Source organism: Acipenser ruthenus, chromosome 2 (genome assembly GCF_902713425.1).
Source record: "Acipenser ruthenus chromosome 2, fAciRut3.2 maternal haplotype, whole genome shotgun sequence".
NCBI classification, from domain to species: domain Eukaryota; kingdom Metazoa; phylum Chordata; class Actinopteri; order Acipenseriformes; family Acipenseridae; genus Acipenser; species Acipenser ruthenus.
In genome coordinates this window covers 66,859,100-66,883,998 of record NC_081190.1, presented here as the reverse complement: position 1 = coordinate 66,883,998, position 24,899 = coordinate 66,859,100, and the positions used below count along the sequence as shown (strand labels likewise).

At 38.2% G+C, this 24,899-nt stretch overlaps 1 protein-coding gene across 2 annotated transcripts; it reads right to left on the bottom strand.

The window, feature by feature from the left end:
* Window positions 1–1,496: 1,496 nt before the first annotated feature.
* LOC117409545 (ubiquitin carboxyl-terminal hydrolase 38-like) lies at window positions 1,497–23,171 on the bottom strand. 2 transcript variants are annotated; one of them, XM_034015762.3, is made up of 11 exons: window positions 22,784–22,887; window positions 20,423–21,154; window positions 15,106–15,241; window positions 14,714–14,843; window positions 13,782–13,883; window positions 12,689–12,847; window positions 11,801–11,994; window positions 10,637–10,730; window positions 10,110–10,216; window positions 8,205–9,636; window positions 1,497–2,931 (listed from the first exon to the last, which is right to left on the bottom strand). In XM_034015762.3, exons 2-11 carry the CDS (start codon window positions 21,102–21,104, stop codon window positions 2,731–2,733), a joined length of 3,237 nt encoding a protein of 1,078 aa, XP_033871653.1. In that variant the 5' UTR covers window positions 21,105–21,154; window positions 22,784–22,887; the 3' UTR covers window positions 1,497–2,730. The 2 variants fall into 2 exon arrangements, with proteins under 2 accessions (XP_033871653.1, XP_033871652.1); XM_034015761.3 differs by having other exon boundaries at window positions 1,498–2,931; window positions 22,884–23,171.
* Between the last annotated feature and the right edge of the window lie 1,728 nt (window positions 23,172–24,899).

Below are 24,899 nucleotides of genomic sequence, written 5' to 3'. Positions count from 1 at the left end.
TGCCACAAGACTGCAGTGGAGGGACCATCCACTTAGGGCTCCATACCCATCAAATCACAATGTTTATTTTTAATAATGTCCTATTAATAACATTACTTTCATTAAGTGTGGTTCATTCATAATCAATAGCATAATTGTCCTTATTTTCAATGTATTTTTTATACACAAGACATGGTGTGGGCCATTATTCAACTTAGGTAAATGCAATGTTCCTAATGCTGGCATTTGGGTGCTTATTTAAGACATACCCCAGAAATAGCTCTGCAGGTCTGGTATCTTCACCAGAAACAATGGAGAGCAGAACACTTACCTTGGACCTATACCACAAAAGTGGATCATGAAACCATCTGCTCCAAATGTAAAACCAGACTTAGGTTTATGCTGGCATGGTTAATGGATGGGACTGATTGTGGTGGTCAATTGTAAACACATAATTTGCATCACATCTCAAGGTATAAATAAGTACTTATAGCAAGAACAGCTTCTCTGAAAGGGCATAAAGAGAATCCAAAATGTTCTTGAATTCAACTAGCTCATTAATGACATTGCCTAATTTTAAAGTTGTCCTCTAAAATAGTCTTGAGGTTTTTAGCCTGTCTGGTACCATATCTGAACAGTTATTTTTATATGGGCAAGTGCAGTCCACTTATTTTGAGTTCGTGGTTTTGCTCAATCCTGCAAACTGCCAAGAGGCAAGTGAATATACATAGGAGAAAACACCACCAATCCATTTCATGTAGAGAATGTTTGAATTGAGCACTGGTCAATTGTTAACAGATACCATTACTGCAGAGGTTAGGGAATCAGTTTGGCACATTTAGCCCTTATGTTTGCCTTCAGGGCCTTTAGGCACCTGATGTACAACACACCAAGTGTCCCCAGCAAAAGTAGTCTTAAATAGTAATACAGTACGTACAGTACTGACAAGAGGCATGGATATTGCAGATATAATAGTGGATGACAGTGGCAAATAAAACATTTTTCAGAACATACTTGCAATGTGCCATCTTGATATCAATGGCCGAATGCCCCCCCAAGACACAGGCAGCAAGATTTAAGAGGAATGGTATCTCTGCATTAATGATTACAAAAGAGGTTGCAACAAATATGGCCCTAAAATCATTCATTTATTCTGAATCATGATCATTATTAAAATTTCCCAGTTACTCTCCTGTTTGATTGCTTCTTGTACAAACTTTCCGATCTTGGCTATGGACCCACAGGGAGTGCTGCATTGGCTCTTGTGCTCCAGAAGGGTTGGATGTGGTTAGTTTGCCTCATTAAACTTCGTAGACTATTACTGGTCAGGCGCCAGCCAAATCCAGGCAAGTGCAAGAGGGTTTAACAGCTTGGCTTGGTCATCAGAATCCGTAAATAATAATTTATTCATATATATATACACACACACACACACACACACACACATCAGGCAGCCATCGAACATAACATTTCCATTCAAGGACATAACATTTCCATTGATTCATTGTCAATAAAAAGAGACTTTATATAATTTAATAATTTTATTTAAATATGTTGTTAAGATGATCCACTTTTAAAGTACTGTTAGTCATTTAAATAAAATAGATTCCCAAACACTAAAGACTGCACTCTAAATTGTAGAGGTATTGGAAGCTTAGAAAGGGGGTACTCTTCCATTGCCTCTATGTATGAGACATTAGCCTCTCTAGCCCCAATGTACTGCAGTAGTTTAAAAATGTTGAATTCATTGTTATTTGTCTTTTTTACATTTTTAATTCAAGCACAACCATGATAACAATCTCAGGTTTCTAAACAGTGTTGGCATGCGCCCTCTAAGTCTGTGTGACACAACCATAAACTTTTTGACAACACAAAAACACATTTAAAAAGTAATAAATTGAAATGCACCAGGAAAAATGTCTAAAGATAATCTTGTTAATCCAAAACAACAAGGGGAAAACACCAATAATATTTACTGATGGGAAAAGTAGTTTTGCTTACAAAATATTAACTCTGTACAGCAACTGTATTTTTTGGCCACTCTTTCAAAGTCTCTCAAGTGTCTGGTCTTCTTATATAATCACAAGGCACATCAAGCTTTTTTCTTTTTTTTTTTTTTTTAAAAACAAGAACTGTGTTCCCTTAATTAGGAAAATAAGTTAAGTTCTCAATAATAATAATAATAATAATAATAATAATAATAATAATAATAATAATAATAATAATAATAATAATATCCCCCAAAATGTATATCTTTAGAAATGTAATTCTACAACATCAAGCATGCACTTTGTTCAGTTTTGTGTGTTTTTGACAAAAATCTTATTTACATCAGCTTGTGGTTTTTTTTTTAAACATGCAAATACTTTGGTCATAGTCAAATTATGCCATGATTACTGACAAATACTGTATTGCCTACCCATATATAAAATTATTGCATTAAATTATGCCTGGTGTCACTTTCCCTGTTTACATCAGTTGAATTACTAAGAAAACATTTTGGTTTAACAAATATCAAAACATGTTTTAAAGTTGATCCTGTTATGTTGCTAAATGTTGGAGAAACAGTGTGAAGGACTTTACCACCTGTCTGGTGAGAGGTACAGCTCCATCAGAAGGTGTACTTGGAGACAGGGGAATGAAGTCTGGGGAAAAAAGCCTGTGATTCATTCAAGTGATATTCTGCCAGCACTTAATTATTAGTCGATGATTTCTGGTCTGCAGTGCAGATCTGTCTAAGTGGCAGCAGCCTCAGAACACCAATCTGCTGATGGTGTTGAATCCACCACCGCCTCCTCCTCCTCCCCCTCCCCCTGCCCCACCTCCACCCCCACCCCCGCCTGTCGGGCCACAGCTCCCTGGGGGGTCGTTGTCATCAAAGCCATTGGGTCGGAAGGAACAGGAGGTTGAGGCAGCCTGGAGGGCTCTGGTGCGGGCATTCAGTTCTTGCTCCTGTAGGTTTAAGATTTTAAAAAAAAATGTTAGATGTAATTTTAGCGAAGGCGACATTTTAAGGTAAATATTTAATACAGGTGGTTCCCTCAGCAATTTGAAACTAATAAACTGTGTCTATGTATAAGTACATGTAGGAAATATGTATATAACGTACCTAACAGATTCCTGGGCATGAATCTTTGCTACCAGGTCAGCAAGGAATGTTGTCATTTTGAGCATTGGAAGTTGCTGATGGCAAATTTCCAGTTTCTTTTGTTTAAAATTGTTTATTTTTTTCACATTCTGAATGGTTTTGTAGATAAATGGTGTCTCAATTTTGCAGGTTTAAAGAGCTTTGTTTGACAAAACCTCCTGACAAATAATGCACTGGGACTTGGGTCATCCTAGGATCCAGTAAATGTAAATACCAGTGCTGGTCCCCACAAACGTTACCTTGTGTAGCAAATTAATCTGTCCATTTCTAATGCAACTCATTGCACTCACTGAGTCGCCAACTTCGCTTGATGTACATATGAAAAACACACCGGAATACGAAGACGAGGTGGGTGGGAAGCAATTTGAAAAATTAAAAAATGATTGGTGAGTCTACAGGATGTTAGTTGCCACTTCTGGTGGGCTGAAACGGGATTGGTGGCGCACAGGTTGATTGGATTTATAGCATTTTGGTTAAATATGACAGCTTCAAGAACAGACTGTACACATTATTTCCAGGAGTAGTGTTAATAGAATTTCCTTTTGGCATATAGTCTTGTTAGATATTAAACCTGTCTGAAAAAACCCATATAACAACACAGAGCTGAAATTGATCACACACGCTACGGTATAGATCACAAGTCAAGCTACAAATATAGCCTCTTTGTTTCACATTAACTTATGTTACTATATGCAGCTAATCTCTCCAAAACGTATTGAAAAAATGGTATACTGTATTCCTATACCTCTGGAAATACTGTAGCACATATACTGTTGAATAAAATATATTGTATTGAGTTAGGAATATTATATCCAGTGCGCTACTTCTAGCAGAGTGTAAAGGACAGCCATATTCAATGAACACAGGCAGTAGAATGAGCACAGATTAGAAAGCAGTGCATTTACGTGAATGCTAGATGTAAATTTGTTTTTTTAAATAATGCAGGCTAAAAAAAAAAAAAGTCTGTCATTTTGATAAGACAAATGTGCCTACATAATGTGTAAGTTATTTAGTTAGCATTTGTTTCAAATTAGAAAGCTGTTTCAGTAAATGGCGGCTTTGAAGGCAATGCTTGGTACTGCATTAAACAGAGCTGTAATATAGCGCTGTAATAGTTGTTTGCGGACAACCTGGAGTTTACTCACGGACCACAGGTTGGGAACCACTGATCTAAAGCTTATGAATACAGGATGGTATAATGAGGAGGCTATTTTACAGTTTTCACAAGACCAGTTTATAGAAGGTATTTTGCTTTTAGTTGTAAATTGATAATATGAGTGACTATTTTTGGACTAGTTCGAGACAATGATCTATTCAGAGTAATCATGATATTTAGCAAGCAGGGGTAAGAGCTAAAATGGGGAACAAACTGAAGACATTAGGAAGGTGCTACCTGGATAAACAACTCACTTTTAGTTTAATGCAAGTCACAGTATCAGAACAGTACTTCTAAAAAGCTGAACCTGTTCAAGGATAGTTTGTCAAACACTGCCACCTAGTGAAGTAACAAGCACTCCAGGTCTCAAATTAAATCACGAAACTTACATTGATTTATTTTTATTTTTTTTAAACTTTTCTATAAATGATTATATTGGACACACCGCTATGAAATCTGTACAATTACAAAAAAATGCAGCAGTGTAAACATAATTAATTGTTCACTTTCTATAAGCTTGCCAGCAGCTGCATTTTTCTGTAATTATACAGACAGAAGAAAAAGTACACTTCCACAAAAACTACTACCATCATCCCACCCACTCCAGCAACAATGCACATATCTGTATCAGCAAAATCAAGTGATCACCAATTGCCTTATTAGAAACTGAAAATTCGGCAGTTTTAAAATAAAAAAATTAATTAAAAGTTGGCACCAATTGGAGAAACATTAGTTTGTACAGCCTTTGAAGTTCGTAGGTGCTGCACTAGGAAAAGTGATGACTAGCCCATTCTGTATGGACTTTACTGTAAATATCCCTTCAGTATTAAGTGTATCAGCAACAACCTGACCAGCCACGCTTAAATCTGTAGCCGCGCTTGTCTGTAGAACTATAAAATAAAATCACCACATGCTATACATGTATTCATACAAAGAAGAGTTTTCGGATCCATGTATAACATAATATGAAAGCCATACCATAGGTATAAAAATGAGAAACTACATCTGAAATTGTTAGCACAGTTTCAATACAGACCTGTTTTTTTTGCTTCCTAACTTTAAACAAACATTCAGCTGGGTTGTCCCTCACTACCAAAGTAACAAGTATGCCCTGAATTTGTAAATAAGGTTCTTCTTTGGGCACCAGTGAAAAATTGTGAAGGTCAGAAGTTTATTTATTTTGATATGAAAAACTACAAATAATTCTTAAATAAAAAAAGGCATGTTTATTTGCTAGTGATGAGAAACAGTAGGTCCATGTTTAACTGGTTTATTTAGACATGTTTTCATGTCATTTGTAGTTAATTACAAAATTCTTAATTAAAGTGTATGTGATTATATGGGATATAAAAAAAAAAGACATTGCTTTTGAGAAATGATATGAGGACTTAAATATTAAAGCACAAATGCCATTTCTACAGACCATAATATTATTTCTTAAATATTCCCCAGTTCATTAGTTAAAAAACATTGGTATTAAATTAAAATACAACAAGAACGTGGAGTTCCTATTACCAGGGCCCTACATTTTTTGGGTTATTTGCTTAATTTTTAGAAGCCATGTTGAATGTGTATTTGCTATCTTTTTATAGTAAAATAAAAACAATGATTATACAAATGGTGCCAATATCTAGTTTAACGGATGGATGTATTGTAATAAAACAACATGAATGCCTATAGACACTCATTTACTTACTACAGTAGACTACTACTATTGCTCTTAGCTCTTTTCCTTTTTTGATTGCATTCAGTGTGGGCAGTTTTCTATCCACAAAATAAAGCCTTTCAGTGATTCTAAAGGGTCAAAACTGAAATCTCCCACTAGGGTTCTGGAATGATTTGGGTGTAATCTTTGACATATAGGTTGTGAGTAGAACTACAAAAGCACACCACTGTTTGTGAAATGATGAGAGTCCTAAGGTCAAACTGAAAACTAGGCCTACTTGCTCATTTAAAACAAAATAAAAAAATGAAGCTGTATTTAACATTATCATGCTTCAAATTATTAAACCGTGATGTGTTCTGTGTATATAGGTTCTGTAGAAAAAACTGGTTTTGAAACATGCTTTTCTTTCTTTGTATTTTGCATTGACCAAAAAAAAAAAAAAGATATCTAAACTAAACTAAACAGCATCTCATTCTAACTGGTCTTTTTTTTTTTCTAGGCTTGAAACTTGAAAACGTTATACCAAGTTCAATTACAAATAGGGCTTCTGTTTTTCAGTGTTTATTCATTTTATTTTTCGGTGTTTATTTTTAGCGATTTCGAGTTTTATATAAATTGTTTTTTCAGGGCTTTCGTTTTTGCTACTGTATGAAATTAGTGTTTTTGGTTACTTTCCAAAATGCTTGAGTGTTTTTTTTTTTTCTGTCAGCACATGATAGTAAGTAACTCGACAGTACTTGCACATTTAAGTTGTACCTTCTTTCCTTTGCCATCTTCCACAACGAAATCCTTATGGTCATGGACACATTCTTCTGGGGTTTTTGAGTGTAGGCATTTTTTTTACATTTCGCCAAAATGTGCAATTCGGTTTTAAATCATCTGTATCTTAACTGTAATACAGCTTTAAATCCTTCTAACAATCCTCCATTCCTAATTGTAATCTCGTTTTAAATCTTGCAAGCGGAGCCACCTATAGAAATGTAGGACTGTGCTATCACTCAGTAGTTGGGGCGGGTTTATAGTATTCAGAACGAATCAATGACAGATACAAGGCAGGAACGTGGGACATTGCCCAGCCGTGCTGGGAATTTTTTTTTTTTTTATTTGTACTGTAGTAGGTTTTCTTTTTTTAAATGGGAAAGGGGTGAAGTCAATGTGAAATGATGAACCATTTCCACTGTTTTTCCGGTGTTTATTGGCTATTCACCGATTTCTTTTTTTTTTTTTTTTTTTTTTTTTTTTAAATCGGGGGTGTTTTATCGGTTTTTAATCGGTTAAAACCAAAAATCAGCAATGGTGGTTATAAAATGTAGACTAGGTTCAGGAAAGCTTATTAATTGTATAAACAGGTACACGAAAACACTACTGTTAAATGCTTGACTGTCTAAATACAACACATTCATTGATCTTAGTACATGCAAAGTACCAGAATAATATAATGAAATATTCAGAAGGTAACCAAATCCTTTGATGAGATCAGAGGCTAATACTTCCCATGGCACCAGATTAGAAAAGCAATTGGCCTAATTACATGATACATAATTTATTTTGCCCAGCACTGAACAATTATGTAAATCATATTGCCCTGTGGCCCACTTGGCTAAACCACCTCCACAATGTTTGGCAATGGCTGCTATTGAAATGAAACTAATTAGTTAAAAATGAAGTCTTAATAGGAGGTATAGAAGTTATTATTGGCCATTTGCTTCCCCAAATTTATGAAGTGTCAGTAAAAAAACAACCCCCACCACAGCTTAAATTAAATTAGAACTATCATTATGACGAAAAAGTTGATGATCAACAATATGAATTGTTTAATGGAAACTGGATAAGAGGTATTTAGTACCTAAATGTCATTATGTATGCAAATGAGGTGTTGGTATCTGGTAAAGTATATTAAAATGATGATTTACAGTGTTTGGAATAACTGCTCAAGACACATAAAATGTAAGTGTGACATGCAGACTGACAGATGTACAGACATAGACACCTCAATCTAACCTTACAATCTGATACAAATGCCAAGTTTCATCACAATTTAAAAAGAAGTATAACAATGTGCACTGAAAACCTGGAGTCTTCTTGTCACAGAAATTTACAACCTCTAAATCCGACCTCCACAATGTTTGCAGGTAATGGTCGTGAGCCAGTCAGAATAGTCCTAGTTTCCCTCTTGCAAACAGTTTAAGCTAGCTGGGCAAGAATCCAAGATGTGTTTCTCAGTGTAAATTAGTCAATACAAATAAGGGACTCACCTGTAAATAAAGCTTGTTGTCTTTTGTTATAGCATCCATCAACTCTTTCTGCAGCGGTGGCTCAGCATTTAACCTCATGCCATTTATGGTGCTGCCATTTACACCTTTTCTGGGGTCTTGCTTTTTGTAGAAAAGAACATAAGCTGTGTCCTTTGGGAATCTGCAGGTGACGTTCTGCACCGACTGGAAAGAGGTAAAGGTCACTCTGCTGTCATTGAACAGGAACCAGTCCCTGGCAGGCTGTCCTACATCACGGTCCTGTTTGGCCACCGAGGTGCACGTGTAGCTTGTGGTAGCCGGGCTCGAGGAGACTGTACCGTTTGAGTTTAGGTGACATGTGGAATCCTGAATTTCCCCTGCCTGACAGCACAGACTGGGTGGCACGCAGGAATCTGGGCTGGTGACGTTCCTACCATAGGAATAGTAGTGTCCACTTTCGGAGGACATGCCGGAATGCATGACCACAGAGCTAAGAACGTAGGTTACTGACTGGGCTCCCATCGTCATTTCCTCTACCTCCTCCTCCACTTCCACCTCCACCTCCACCTCCTCCTCTTTCCCAGAAGGTTTAAGTTTCTTCGCCAGGTTCTCCTCACTCTCTGGCGAGTCCACCTGCAGAGGTGAAGAGCTCCTGCTTCCAGACATAGAACTAGCAGTGCTCTTAGCTGTCCTGTGATGAACAGGAAGCTGTAGGTAGTGCGGAATTACCACGTTGTCTAGAATCTTGCGGCGCACGTGGCTCTTGGCGTCATACGAGAAGCGCAGGAGGGTAAGAATGAGGTATTCTGGATCATCAACAACATGCATAGTTTTCACAGCGTTCTGCAGCGAGGCACATTTCTCACAGTAGTATTTGTTGTCCTCGTCAAGAATCTCAGGTTCCAAGAAGTAATTTATTAAATCTGGTACAGATGGGGGGAGACCGCCATCCTGTTTCTCAGGTTCAAAGGTATTACCATTAGTCGCCACATGTTTCTGCAGGGCAGAGGAAACCGACGCAGTTGACCCATTGTTTCCGCCCGCAGGCTCTGCAGCTTGAACCAGGATCGGGGATTTGTCGGACCAGGGGGTGCTCCCACTTGACATGCTGCTGCATTCATTTTCTGGTGCAGAAGGTGAATATGAAAGCTCCGGCTGCTGAGTTTTAGCCAAAGGACGAAAAGCTAGAGAGAGGTCAGTAAAAGGCTCTAACTTCTGAGAAATACTATTGCATTCCATGCAACGTATAGATGTAGACAGTTTACCCCCAAACATTTTTTCTATGAGTGTCTTCTTGTCACCTTTTTCTACAGGGGGCTCTGCAGAGGGACAGTCCATACCTGGGGCATCTTGTACAACGCCATTAGTGTCACTATAGGAACTATCAGAATCTGGACTGGGGTTAGTCTTCTCCAGCTTAAAAGCCCTAATGGTCTTCTCTTCTTCATCCAATCTTAATTGAAAAAACAAAAAAACAAAAAATAGTGAAACCTACGAACATAAAAATTAAATCCTGTAACACTATAGGTATCAAAAACGAATTAGTTGTACATTATTTATGAATACACTCATGAAATCAATTTTGAAATATGTGTGTGTGTGTGGGGGGGGGGGGGGGTAGAAGACTACAGTGGTCTTGAAAGTTAGTATGACTAAAAAAAACACCTTCACCATTTTCACCATCAGAGCAATACTAAAAGTAAATATTACTTTCAACATGCCATAACAATAAGATACAATGTTAAACTCAATAAATGTAAACCTCAATAAAAATCAGTAAACAAATGAGCACAAAAATTCAACAGTACAGTTAAGTAAACAAAGTAATTTGCATTAAAAAAAAAACACACACTGGAAGGGCAAACATCATTACAAGTGGAATTGTAAAATTAAAATTGCTTTACTTAGTGTAATTTAATCCAGTACCTGTCTAACAAGAATCGTAGGTATTCAGAGCAGTCCTGCTGAGTCCCAGGGGTGAACCATGGGGGTCTTGATGCTTCAAAGAAATTCCGGGGTGCATATGCTGCTCTCTGAAGTGAGAAATAATTATATAAAAATGTAAGAATCTCAACTAAAGCTTGCACACCAAGTTAAATAACACTTCATTCAATTGCGGAAATATGTGATTAATACTGTAAGCTTCTTTTGATCTGGGAAAGTTCCAAGTCAAAAGCTAAGCTAATATATTTTGTTTCATTTTTAATGCAATGAAAGCTTTTGACTTTTGGCATTTTAGCTTCCTGTATATAAAAAATGTACATTTAAAAAAAATAATAATAATAAAAAAAAGTTTGTGCTTGTTTACAGTAAACATTTCTTTAAAATAATTTAAAAAACTAGCCAGAACACAGCATCCATGTGTATTCTTTTAGTTTTTGCCCTCAACATATAATAACAATACAAAATGTGACAACAGCTTAAAAGCACTGCAATGTAATATAAAAACAAACCTGAGTGTGAGCCAAGAATGCAAATAGGAGCTGAAGTCTTTTCATTAATGTATATGATCCATTGAGATTTAGAGATAAAACAGATCGCCTAAAACTGTATATAAAAAAAAACAAAAACAAACATAAATAATAAAATAATGGAAGTCAAGGCAGGCAAGTAGTTGAAACACATAAGAACTTTTATACAGATTTGTTTTAAAAGTATATTAGGAGCTATCACTATCATGAAAAAGTAAGCCACCATGACTTACATCAGTATGCATATGTACAAACATATACCGAGCATCAAAAGAAACTTATCACTATTATAACACATTTATTTTCGAAAATAAGGTATATAAACGATAGACATTGACAAAATGTTTTTGGTTTCTTTTTAATCACTCGATCATTCATCCTTGACCATGACATGCTTGAGTGACTATGACTGAAGCACATGCACTTAAACCACCTAATTATTGAGACAGTCAACTGGACACTGGATATGGAGTGATTTCAGCTGTTGAATTGCAAGCAATAAAGAAAATCACAGAAAAAAAACCCAAAAAACAATATGCCACGTCTGTCAACAGTGCAGTGCCTTCGTGCAATCGGCTTGTTGGAGGCTGGACTAGGGCAACATACTGTGGCTTGCCGTCGTGGGCGCTCACAGCCAGCAATTTCAAACCTGGCGAGACGGTATAACCAGACACACTCTGTCAATGACGGGCCACGAACTAGGAGACCAAGAATCACAACACCTGCCCAAGATTAACAGATCATTTTGCAGCATCTTCGTGATGTCAATTGTTAAATCAGGACAACAAAAAGTCTGCTCTAAAACAGTTTGTCATTTTTCGATCACATCTAGTGAATTTTATCCAAATATAAGTGATACATTTCTTTTGACGCTCAGATATAAGTGTTATGTTTCTTTTGATGCTCAGTATATGTTCGACACACTGAAAGATGGAGAGATGCCTCCATACATTGTAACTTCTATTCTGATACTATCAAAACTGAAAATAAACTGCTTTGTACAAGTAGAGTGTTAGACAGACAGGTGCCTTCATATAGCCCCTAGATTCCGATACTCTCAATAAAAGGTGCTAAAGAAAGGTTATCGCAATTTTAAAGTGTGATTTATGTATGCTCCATTGTGCATTCCCAGTGGGATATACTTACTCTGTGGCCATAAAGAGAGTCTGAATGATGCTATTCATATAACAAGTATTCCCAAGGTTTATCAGGCCTGTCTTGCCAGTTTCTGATTTCCCTGTGAGCCTCAAAAGACCAGAAGCCAAGGAATTGGACTGTGATGTCCAGGCACTTTGATTCAAAATAAGTTTGATCTTGTCCTCGCTGGGTTTGGGCAACTCCTGCAAAATTAAAATGAAAGTGTCTAGCAACTGCAGTTTCATATATATGCATAATACAGCTACCCTCTTACTGCAAAGTAAAATAAGAATCTGTTAAAAATGTAACAGTGCACTACAATAATTGTGATATTCAATATTAAAATACAGTACATGTATTAAAACTTAAAACATAATGGAATTGACATGCTATGCTACTAATTGCTGAAGGCTTTTAGCTGAAATTTAGTCTTTATGGTAGCTTATAAATGAAGCACTATAAACTCAGTTAAAGTAGATTTTAAACACTTTGGCCCAGAAGGTTCAATAATTTATGGTTTAGCCATTCTACTTGAATAATCTAAAACATTTTTAAAATTACATATTGTTACATGTATCTGTTACATATAACCATGTTTCGATTTACTTCTTTTTGAAAATATTATTGATTTGTTTTGGCATCAGGATTTATAAAAAATCACCTGTGGTTTTCCTTTAGCTGTTTTGTTAGGTAGAGTTACTGCCCAAAGAAAACAATTTTGTTTCATACAACAGTAGAAAACAACAGAGGAGCTTCTATTGTGAAGCTTTAGGGGGTTCAACCTATAGTGCTTTTCTAGTAGTAGATCAGTGTTCACTTTCTCATACAAGCATGATGTCTTTTTTCACTGTAAACAACGTAAAAATTAGTTTTCTTACTGCTACAGTTAGTTCTTACCTTTATGGCTTCCAGGATACTCTCATAGAGGTCAGGAAATCCAGAGAACTGATACATCATACAGAGTATGAGCTCAGTAAATTGTACAAGGAAGGCTTTGCTATTGGGAAGTCCATCGCTTTTTAGAGACTGAACCAGGTGCACGATGTGTGGCACCACCTGCAAAACCAGAAAAAGAAAAAGATGAACACACGCTGTCCTCCGAAGCGTGTGCCGTCAGCCGCCCGCTTCTTTACACTCTGCAGACTCACTGTGCAGCTGCCTCAGAGCTACAGCGTCGGAGGACAACACAGCTCTGGGCAGCTTACAGGCAAGCCCGCAGGCGCCCGGTCAGTCTACAGGGGTAGCTGGTGCGCGGTGAGCCGAGGAAACCCTGGCCGACATAACCCTCCCTCCCCCCAGGCGACGCTCGGCCAATTGAGCGTCGCCCCCTGGGAGCTCCCGTCCACGGTCGGCTGTGGAATAGCCTGGATTCGAACTCGCAACATCCAGGCTATAGAGCGCATCCTGCACTCTAGCGAGTGCTTTTAATGGATGCGACACTCGGGAGCCTAGAAAAAGAAAACTTAACCTTAGGAAAAAGGTTTTTTCTAACAAATGAAAACAAAAAGTAAGCCCCAACACACATATAAAAACAGAGGAAAAAATAAACATCTAAATGCCATTTCATCACAGCTATCCTAGGACCATGATTCATTATTAATATTATAATAATCATTACCGTTCTTACTATTTTACAGCAGAGTGGAATGTGTTGGTATCTCTGGCTATCTACTCATGGTGATCAGTGTTTCTCACACACTTGAAGGAATGGAAATGGTCTTACTGACAAGTGAATCATTTGCAAAGGTCAAGGATAATTCTTTCCTGTGAGGAAGAAGTCGAATGGACATAACAGACTAAGATCCTTTAAAATACCTACATGGGAAAGCGCAATATACAAACATTTCTATTGGGATTCTGTTTGTACCCTGTGTAACTTGCCCCCATCTGACACAGTCAATTTGTTTAAGAGCAGGGATTGAAATCCTGGATATTCTGGTTCACAGTTCTCAGTTCCGCCTGGTACTGTCAGTGTAATGGATGGACTTACCAAGTGGAATGCCTCTGGGGAATGCTGGAAACTGAGGAGCATGTGAGAAAGAACAGTCAAAGCACCTTGCCTCACTATTGGGTACCACAGACGATTAAAAACCTAAACAAAATATCAATACAATGAAAAGCAATCAGATACTTTTTCTTTATAAATGTGATTCTTTAAAACACCACTCTAAAGAATATATATTAATGCATAGTTGTTATATTTTGGATACATTGTCACATCAGTTACTCGGATGAAATTAAAACAAATGTGGTAAGAACACATACAATAAAATAATCCTCTAACAATAGTTTAATTGATTGAAATCATGACCTATAGTACAAGTGCCAGTGTGCCCTTTGCTGGGAAGGGACACAGCCAAACAAAGTCTAACTTTTGCATGTAAAATTCTTACTAGCCTACACCTTGAATAATTAGGATCTTAGTGCATCCCTTTCTGTTGAGTGTTTATTCTTGCATTCAGTATAAATCCATCTTCTCACTATTCTGCTTGTGGTTCACTCAAATTACAAAAGCCACTGACAACCAGCAAGCTCCCTGGGGAGGACAGCTCAAAATAACTTCACTTTAGTGACCTGTTGAACCCAGCTGATTAAGTAGCTGTCACCTGTAACAAACAGCAGAACAGAATCCTATTTGTGGAGGTTACGCTTGTGCACACAACACCTCCAAAAAAGATTCTATGACACTATGTCATAATTGGTATCTCCAACGAGGTATGTTTAATTCGGATCGGGGGCAGGCCTGTTTCGAGGATGCATCCCGAATATGTGCATTAGACAAACCCCATTCCTTAGAGAATCTAACCTATTTCAAAATCAATACCCATTCCAGATACAATAAATCATCCAACCCCTCCAACAGCATAACAAATGCCCTTGGCCCTCTTCAGCAGTCAACTCTCTCCCTGCAGAAATACATACCAGCTCAATTTTGAGTAGGGTTACATCAATAAGAATAGTGAACTTCTGTACAGCTGCCAGTCCCTTTAGCAGTGCAATCACCCATGTCTCAACATGCTGAGCAAGAGGCCATGATAGCCAGTCAATCATTCTGGGGGGAGGAAAGCAAATAAAATAAAATAACCAACAGTCATTTATTTATTTTTAAAGACACTAAACCACAGAAAGGAATCCAGCTCAATTGTTCTGAAAGCAAACAGCTCATTGCAGCCTGCTTTCTTGGTTTTTATTATTGCTTGTCTTAAAATGGCTTAAAATCTGAGTTTTATCTCTTACATCGCTTTTTTATTTCATTTTAAATTATTCTACCATAACTTTGTCAGTGAATTGAGGCTGCATACAGGATATCTTACCTGCACAGTGCTCGAGTCATATTGGCGTCTTTTACATTCTGGTCTGTAGTAAGGCTCCTAATGAGGACTGTTATCATTTGTAATGGGATGTGCTGAACGAGGCTTGCTAGTGCAATGGAAGGTTCAAAAGACGGATCTGTTAAGAAGACAAGACAAACAGCTTTTCAGAAAAGTTTTATCTGAGAAAATACAGTGAATGCGTGCAGTACTGCCTTGACGTCTCTCCATAAACTTAGATATTCTAGCGTGGTTGCAAATGTTTAGTTTAGTTTAAAGCAAAGTATGACCCCATTCACACTTGCGATTTTCTCATATGTGAATGCTCCAAAAAAGAAAAGGCATCCCAGGGCCGGCCTAGATTTAGGCAGCCGTTTCGATGTGGCCCAGGGCCTGCAATCCAAGACCAGGGCCGGCCTTTACATATGCATGAACGCAAAGCAGACTTTAGGCCGCCTTTTCATATCGCACTACCAATCTGATTTTCTATGGTCAGAGATTTTTTTGTTTTACATTTGGGGAGGGGCAAAAACATGCAAAGCTTTTTTTGTTTGTTTGATAATAAACAAATCAATACACATACCATATATAAACATTAACACAGGCAACCTTACTTTAAATTTACATAAACCTACCTGTCTAATAAAACAAAATAACCAGTATTCCAGTATTCAAGTTCAGTGTTGAATGAGACTTCAGTCAGTATCCAGAGCTGTTCAAAGATGCCGAAAACAATAACAATCATCCCTAAAGATCAGATCCACGAGTTTGGCAAGGACAAATTTCACGGCGATGGTAATGTGCTGTTTTGTAGTTCATGCAGCAAGACTGTACACTCATAGACAGATGACTGTAGAACACATGGGAAGTGCGAAACATATATTGAATGAAAGGACACGTACACAAACAGTAAATCTGGAATTATTTTCTGTGCTCAATGACAGCGTCTCACGATAATCTGGCTGGAGAATTCTGCAGTTCTATTTTACAATAGCCAACCGGACGACAAAGACGAACTCTGAGTTGAACTAACATGAATAATCCCCCCCCCCCCCCCCATTTTGTCAGATAATGACCTGTTTGCCGTTTCCCCGGAGCCAAGATCCACTCAACCAGCCCTTTCCGGGTCAACTCCACGATAACTTCGGTCGGCGGTATTTACCACTCCAAACTTCTCTGCCCAGATGTCTGCTTCTCCAGGACCATCACCAGATCCCTTGCCTTTTCCCTGTTGCCCAGCACAACAACCGGCTCACTCTCCTGGCCGCCATAGCTCCCACCTGGCCACTCGTTCCTCCGCAACTCCTGACAGACTCCAGCATTATCTTCGTAGCAGCAACATCCCATTCAAATCTATAGCATGTAAGGAGAATTTGTTTAATTTATTTCTCTCCACTCTGCAGCATCCTTCCCGTCGCAGGCGCTATGACGTCAGTGCAGATCGTCGCTTTCCAGCTCACCCCCCATGTTGCCAAGTCTCACGACAAAACATGCCCAACCCATGTCAGTATGGGTGTTTATACAAATTCCAGCCCGGACTCAAAAAGCAAGCCCAATTCCGCTTATTATAAGCAGACTTGACAATACCTCGCCCCACACACACTGCATCTCCACAAAGCGCGTCTACATGCGGAAAACACCGAAGGCGGGACCTCCACAGCACCTGTCAATCAAAGGCTCATTCAGCTGTTCCTGAGCATTCTGGATGCATAGGCTGTTTCACAGTCAGGAGCGGCTGCTCCCGCGATCCATCCCAGACTTTCAGCTTGTTGTCGTCCAACAAGCTTGAAATCTCGGCATCCCCCTAGCATCAGAAAATACCTTGTGTCCTCTCACTTCCATCGAATTTCTAGGCATCATCCTGGATTTCCAATCTTTTTCAGCCACACTTCCCCGGGAAAAAATAAATAAATAGATTGTATTGTATCTGTTATTTCCACTTTTCTGTCCAGTCCCCCTCCTACCAAACGCAATCTTCTGTCCCTCCTAAGCCATTTAAACTACGCAATGAGGATAATTCCTCAAGGAAGCGCTTTCGTCTCCTACCTTCTTCTCTTGATCCCTTCCGTTGATTTCCTAAACGATGTCATACTCCTGGATTCTTTTTGCAGCGTGGAACTCCTACTAAAAGAATGGAACGGCATTATATTATTTTACGACGACTGTCTCCTGCTGTCCGAAGACATTCAACTGTTCACAGATGCAGCTCCCTCTCTCTGCTTTGGAGGATACTAGATGGGGAAAATGGTTTTCTGCTCCATGGCCTGAAGAACCATTCCTATACCCGAGCAGTCCTCGTCATTGTACGAAATGTATCCGGTTGCAGTAGCTGCGTTCCTTTGGGGGTCCTCCTGGGCCCAAAAAATCCATTCTTATCCACTCAGATATTTCAGCTACAGTCCAAATCATTAACAAAGGTTGTTCATCCTCCCACCATATAATGAGAATATTCAGAAGGATCACCTGGTTATCTGTTACTCAGCAGTTCATTCTCAGAGCTCAACACATTCCCGGCCAACTGAATGTAATTATCTTTTAATTATCAATTATCTTTCTTGTTTCCAAATACAGAGATTCAGAGCATTAGCTCCTGAAGCTGACCTCCTGCCAACTCACATTCCTCCCTTTTCAGACCCGACATTCCTGTGAGCCACCCGCTGCATTCCCTGGTTCTGAAGGCTCAAGAAAGAACTCTTCTCAGCATCGCTCCCCGCTCACTGCAAACGTACTGGTCATCCTGGAATTGCTTTAAAAATTGTGATGTGCTCTTAAGGGTTAGCAGCCTGCCCAGAGGAGTGGCAATGGATCAGTCATGGATTCCCAGAGGTTTATTTCCCCAAAACAGGTTTTGTTTTCCTCTCCTCTGCGCTGCGCTGATGATCATTTGTTAAAGGTTGGCTAAACGTTCAAGTGGGCTATATTGAATACTAATCGTGGCACCGAGCCCGACATGTTCTTTTTTGGGGTCTCTGCCTCATCCAGTCGGCCAGGCAGCGAGCCCTCAAACCTAGGTTTGATGCCAAATTAATGTTTATATACAACATACTTCTCTGTAAAATCGCATACTCTGCATTCTCCACAATAAATATTTGTACTAAAACATTTTGTGATTGGGCAGCAGTGTGGAGCAGTGGTTAGGGCTCTGGACTCTTGACCGGAGGGTTGTGGGTTCAATCCCCAGTGGGAGACACTGCTGTTGTACCCTTGAGCAAGGTACTTTACCTAGATTGCTCCAGTAAAAACCCAACTGTATAAATGGGTAATTGTATGGAAAATAATGTGATATCTGTATAATGTGAAATAATGTATAATGTGATATGTTGTAACAATTGTAAGTCGCCCTGGATAAGGGCGTCTGCTAAGAAATAAATAATAATAATAATAATAATTGGTGTTCGTAATAACTAGTTTGGGAGGAGGGTCAGACACCAATCTTCGCGTCACCACATCATTCAATTTACACATTAGCTAATTAATCATTCAATCTACACATTAGCTAATTAAGATTGTTATCATTATAAATACCCTCGTCACTTACCTCTCACTTGTGTTTTGATTTCATCGTAACCCACCACCTCCCCATCGCCACCTTTCTTAAAAACAATTTCTAGGCTTTGTCAATGGGGGTCTCCGCCTCGTCCAAACGTCCAGGCAGCGAGCCCTCAAACCAAGTTAGGTTTGATGCCAAATTAATGTGTATATACAACATACTTCTCTGTAAAATCACACACTTTACATTCTCTACAATAAATATTTGTACTAAAACATTTTGTGATTGGTGTCTGTCCTGAACTACTTCCAAAACAATTTTTTTTTTTTTTAAACATGGTATAATGTTAGATCAATATACATTAAACCGAACAAACACTAACCCCCTTTTCTACCGCATTTAAGTTTTAATCTTATGTAAATAAAAATCTATTAATTGACCCACCAAATTAAGTATTGAGTGGGAAGAAATAATAATAAAAAGACCAAAAACAATTTAAATTATTTTAGAGACAGTTTATTTTAGTTTGGCATTTCTCATGTTGGTAGGAGGCAGACTGTTTATTTCTCTCCCAGTCTACTCCACAGTTTTTGTGAACTTGACGAGCGCAGGTACTCTAGATTTACCTTCCATGCTGCTGATGCTCTTCTCTCTGTCTCTTATGTTGTCACATGTTCCTCTCACTCATAAAGAGGCAGGGCTTGTACGCATCAGAAGGGCTGCAGTTATTGAAAACTAAACTGATTGTGTAATTTATTTTATCATAAAGACTATGACTCAAGTCAAGTGGAGACTTTTGGGCATGACTCGAGTCCAGTCTTTTGAGCAGAGACTCTAGTAGAGTCACTGACTTGAGTCATTACAACTCTGCTGTTAAACTTACGGAACTAAATCAAAACCAAGGATACCAGACTACTAAATATTACATAAAAAAAATCTACTTTAGGATTGCTTAGAATAAAATGGGCAAATAAACATTATGGAGAAATCATTATAAAACCAGGTATATAACTGTTTCTACCTGCAAATTGAAATGTGATACCATTGCAATTATTGAATTCCTTTTAAAAAAATGTGCCTTTATCTTAAATTGACACAGTTTTGTACTTTGTTGGTGAACACCACTCTCTCAAGCCCACATTTTAAGTAAATCGCTTCCATTTTTTGGATAATGCAAGCCTACTTTAACCGTTCGCAGTCCTATGTCAGACCCTGTCCGACATCATCAAAAAGATGTCAAGCACAGGTCTCTATAGTTGATTTTTGGCCAAGAGAAGTCGGGGGGAAAAAAAAAAGCGGGGGGGGGGGGGGGGGGGGGGGGGGCGGATCTGAGCAATACACATAGCCCCGGCACCACAGAGATAACACGGACATAAACAAACAAGATAGCTGTGTCCACATCCAGCTCTCAAAGAATATCACAGACAGTTGCAGAGCTTTTTGAGATGTTATAGTAATAAAATAATAACTTGGATCGCATTATTGAGGGGTTTGGTGATAAAACGAGTGATCAGGAGATGATTTATCACGACTATGAAGAGGTATGTGAAAAATACAGTAAATAAGGGGTGGGGCGAGGCTGGAGATGCAGTACTGAGTGTCCTGTTGATATGCAGTGCCTTTTAAACCTGTTTCACTGTGAAAAAAAAAATACTTTTAAACAGCGTGTGTAAAATAAACAGCGTGTGTGAAAATAAATTGGATCTGACGCGCTGAATAAATGGACCGCTAAGGGTTAAAAGTAGAAACTCATTCTGGTCAATTGGTTACTGAGTTTTTATAGTGATTTTAGGCAGTGTCAATGCAATTTAACACTCCCTGCTTTCTTACCTGTAGAAGAAATAATGGCAAAAACTTCCTGCAGGGAGAGCAGCAGCGTGGGAGGCTCAGCTTTCCAGATGTTCTGGAGCAAAGTGCTTACTTTAGTGACCTGAGAAACATAATCCCGAAGCTCATTCTCCTGTGAAGTTGAGCAGTGGAAATAACCAATAGTCCTGACCAACTGCTGGCAGAATAGACCCCCTGACTTGTCCTTGGGGATGCACTGCATGAAATCTGAGAGCATGGTGCTGAGCCGGGCACACAGCTGAGGCTCCGGCCGCTCACAGATGATCCTCAGCACCTCCACTCGGAGGATGCTGAAGATCTCCAACACAGAAGGGCAGCTGATGAGAAGCCTCAAACAACTGTGGATGTAGTCAATAATGATCAGGTCCTTTCTGTCCACATGATCATAGCCATTCTGAAGGAGGCTCAGGATGAAGTCCCTACTGAAGAACTGCTCAAACTCTGCCCGGTGGTAGCGGGCGTATGCCTCCAGCACCTGGTAGCCCACCTGCCTCTGGAAGGAGTCCTCCCCAAGCAGGATGAGGCGAGTCGTGAGCTGGTAGAGTGCCTGGCACTGCACCTCACTGACGGCCTTCTCTGCCGCCTCCACCACCTTCTTCACAATAGCCCTCTTCACGTGCAGAGGGTGGGATGAGCCGATCAGGGCTTCTAAGATCTTATCCATGGTGAGTGTCTAAAGCACCGCAACTGACAACTGTAGAAAAACAGCAAAATCTGGAAAAGGAGAAAATGAAATACTGAATGAGGATGCATTCCACACGTTAACTCCAAGGAATTTTTTATTTCATTTAAACAGAGACAGATTAAAATAGTAGTAGTAATTTAAATAAATAAAATAAAATCTTCATGGCATTTACAATATGTAGTTTTACAAACAGAAACATACTAAAAGAGACTCACATGGACATGTTTGTGTTGCTTCCCCTTGGTAATATGTCTCCCTAATTTAATCTAAACATTAGTTATTTAGATCTGCCACTATTTACATTGAATACTGAAAAGACCTGTCACCCCAGTATTCTATTACATGAAGTTGGCAGCACAACAGACCATGAAGTTAGAAACAGTCTTTATGCCATGGCTTTTATAAACACCACAAGCAGCTTGAAAATCATTATTTTGACTACTACCAACAAGTCAGTAAACCATTTTGAGTGTACCTTGAAACTTGCCAATAGATCAGAGATTATGGGGACTGTGGGGTCAGGAATTAAAAAATCATACTAAGAGCTGATTAGCAATGCACTATGAATGAATAGCTCAAAAAGAAGGTGGAGAATGAAAACCTGCCTTGACAGAGACTGATTTTAAGAGGCTATATTGACCTTAACTTTCAAAAAAGGCACCACGAACTATGAAATTACACCTCAAACCATTCTGACTCTTAATAAGATTTACCATCAACATATGGTTTATGTTCCAACATGCGTTGAACAATCAATAGTGGTAGGCTTAATTATTATTGTTTTTTATGCATTTGTCTATGAATCAAATATGTTTTACACATTACACTTACTTCCTAACTGATTGTCGGTCATTGAAACTCCACTACCTAGTACTCTCTTGGCATATATAGAAGTATAAGCTTGGTCCATGACAATTCTATAATTATAACTTTAAAAGCCTGAATCAGATTACACAGCAGGGGTGGCCTTGCATATTTTTGTACTGTTAACTCCAAACTAATCTGACCATTTTAGGTGATAATACAGACATACATTATGGCAAAACACTCATTTTTAAAACATAGTAGCAGAAAAGTGAACAGTAAACTATGGAAATTTGGTGATCACACTAGATAAGAAAAGATAGTAGCCTCAATAGTCATGGACCTAAATCTCACGTTAAGGGATGACATGGGTTAATACAGTGCATTAGAAATTAGAGTGAAATAAACCTTTAACCTAACTGGAATAGTACATGGACCACTCGAAGAAAAAAAGAAAATATTTAGAACAAAACAAATCTCCTGATCTTGAAGGTATTCAAAATATGTAATTATCACACTTAAAACACGGCCCTAGGTACACAAATATACTTACCCTTAGCTAACTAGTGTTTTTATTTGTTTCTATTAAGTGCACTTTAGTGAGTCATTTTATTTATTTATAATTAGAGTAATTTGAATCATTTACAAATTTCCATTTTGACTGCTTCACGAGATAACATGTTACCGATTTGCATTCAAAAGAAAAAAAAAACGTCCAACAAAAATGATTAAAAATCATGTATTTATCACTAACTTAATTTATAAAATGTAACACTCTGATGTCTACATGGAAATGCAGTACTACCGCCGGTCCTCTAACGTGACAGTTCAAACAGTCAGAAATGCAAACTCACCTGACTGATGTAAAACAAAACAGGCCATCATTGCCCGTCCGAGTAATGTAACCACACATCGTTTAACTTAAACTTGTGTAGACCGAGAATCGGTACTTACCCAGGAAAACCATGACATTACAGGATCTATGAACGCTTCCAAGAAAACACAGAAACTGGCAATTATATTTTTGTTATAAACAGATATATTTTGCTTCCTCTCCCCTAAATCAGCTGGTTAAAAAAAAAAAACAACCCTAAAACAAACGTCACGAAAGGACCCAAACATCCAAAGGACCCCACAACCTGCTGCCTTGTGTAAATGCCTTATTATAAAGTTTTTGTTTATTTATTTTTTTAGCTATTTGTTCCTCAAATTCTGATATTTACTCGACTTGTTTGTATGTAGACATGATGCGGTATTTAGGACGAGTAGTATTTGTACAGACAAAATAGGTTCTATTTGCCAGGAATTCATGGATCCTGAAAATAATCTGACAGTCAATAAGTGTTAGTGGTCCGATGACGATTGAATATATCGCTCGGGACAAAGTCATATTTACATTTGACTTGCTTTCTGTCTTAAAAGTTGCTGTTCACAATAATCGGTGTTCAATTTTACTGAAATTCCCCGAAAAGTTAAACATTATTAAAATACAGAAAATAATACAAATGAACTATGTCAGTGATTACAAAATCGATCTGTAACATGAAAAAAACACCTGCAGCATACACCGACGAGGGCAAAAGTGACACACAGACAGATTATGATTCATGCAATAACTTGACCTGAGGAATGGCATAACCAAGTTGCTTTACAATCAAATAAGCACTTCTTCAGTTATATTTAAAATTGATCGAATGACACACAGACAGCTTCCATACACCCACGGATTCTGGTATTGTCAATCAATCAATCAATAAAATAAAACAATAAGTGAATAACAATACCCTAACCAGGTTTCTTCAAAGTTAAAATGTGCTTCTCTATATTCATTTTTAAAAATAGTTTTCAGGTTTAAAATGAGTTCATTTTTAAATGAACAAATACGTAAGAATCCATACATACACACAGAATAGTTATTTGACAGTTTATAATATTTATTTACTGTTCTCCCTGAGCTTTCCTGGATGCACAGTTTTGTAATTATTTTCAATTTAAAGCCTTTGAATTCCATTATTACCAACAGTGTTTATTCTTCCTACTTCCATACATTTTATTTGAAAAGAAGATTAAACAATTTCTATTGGAAGCTTAGTTTATATTGAGTTTATATTGAGAATATATTGATTTCCTATAACATTTTATAGGAACTATGTAATAACTTGCAGTCTCTAATGGTTCTTCAGGTTCTGTGTTGTTCCATTGGAGTAAGTGGAGACCTCTGGAGGTGAAATGAAATACTTGCAGGCAGGTGTCTGCATGCTAATGAGACTTAGAAAAGGCCAGGATTACGTATAATACTTTGGATAGACAGTACAAGAGCAATGATGCATCAGTTTTAGGATCTTATTGCCAGTAATCAAAAACCCCACCAGCCCCCTGCAATGATTATGCTCCAATGAGCTGTTTACAACTACCTGTCCAGAATATAGGCTATATTAATGAAACCCACTATAAATCACATTAAATAGTTGCAATAAATGCTACGTTAATTAAATCAAATGGAAATCACTCTAGTTACAGAATAAAACAGCACCCCCAATAGGACTTCACATGTGGCAACTCAACTTAGCAAATGTCAGTGTTGGCTTTAAAATTGGTTTCCTGATGATTCCCCTTATTCTCCCCCGCTGCATGGTGGATCAGAAAGACCCTAGAGCTTGTTACTTTACTGGCACCTGATTGTTACTGAATTGAAACCATTGCTGCTACATTTAAGCCATTGCTGCTGCATTTAAACTATTGCTGTTAAATTGAATAGTTGCCCTTTGTGCTAATAAACTTTTGTAAACTTGTAATTGGTCTCTTGGTCATGTGCTTGGGAGTGGTGCTGGTAACTTTATAAGTCCTTGCTCAATAAAAAAGAACCTGAACAGGATTTTCCTCTTCTCCCTGTTACCATCTTGGGAGTGGCATAGCGGCTACAACTAAATCAATTTTCTAATTGATAGGTGTTAAAACCTGTTATAGGTG

Bases quoted from the DNA above. Each gene is read 5' to 3' on its own strand.
- LOC117409545 (XM_034015761.3), bottom strand. From the start codon at position 21,104: ATGGATAAGATCTTAGAAGCCCTGATCGGCTCATCCCACCCTCTGCAC. The intron at 10,731-11,800 runs GTAAGTATATCC...TTTTATATACAG, and splicing joins ACTCTCTTTATGGCCACAGA to TTTTAGGCGATCTGTTTTAT. The intron at 2,932-8,204 runs GTGAGTCCCTTA...TTAAACCTACAG, and splicing joins ACAACAAGCTTTATTTACAG to GAGCAAGAACTGAATGCCCG.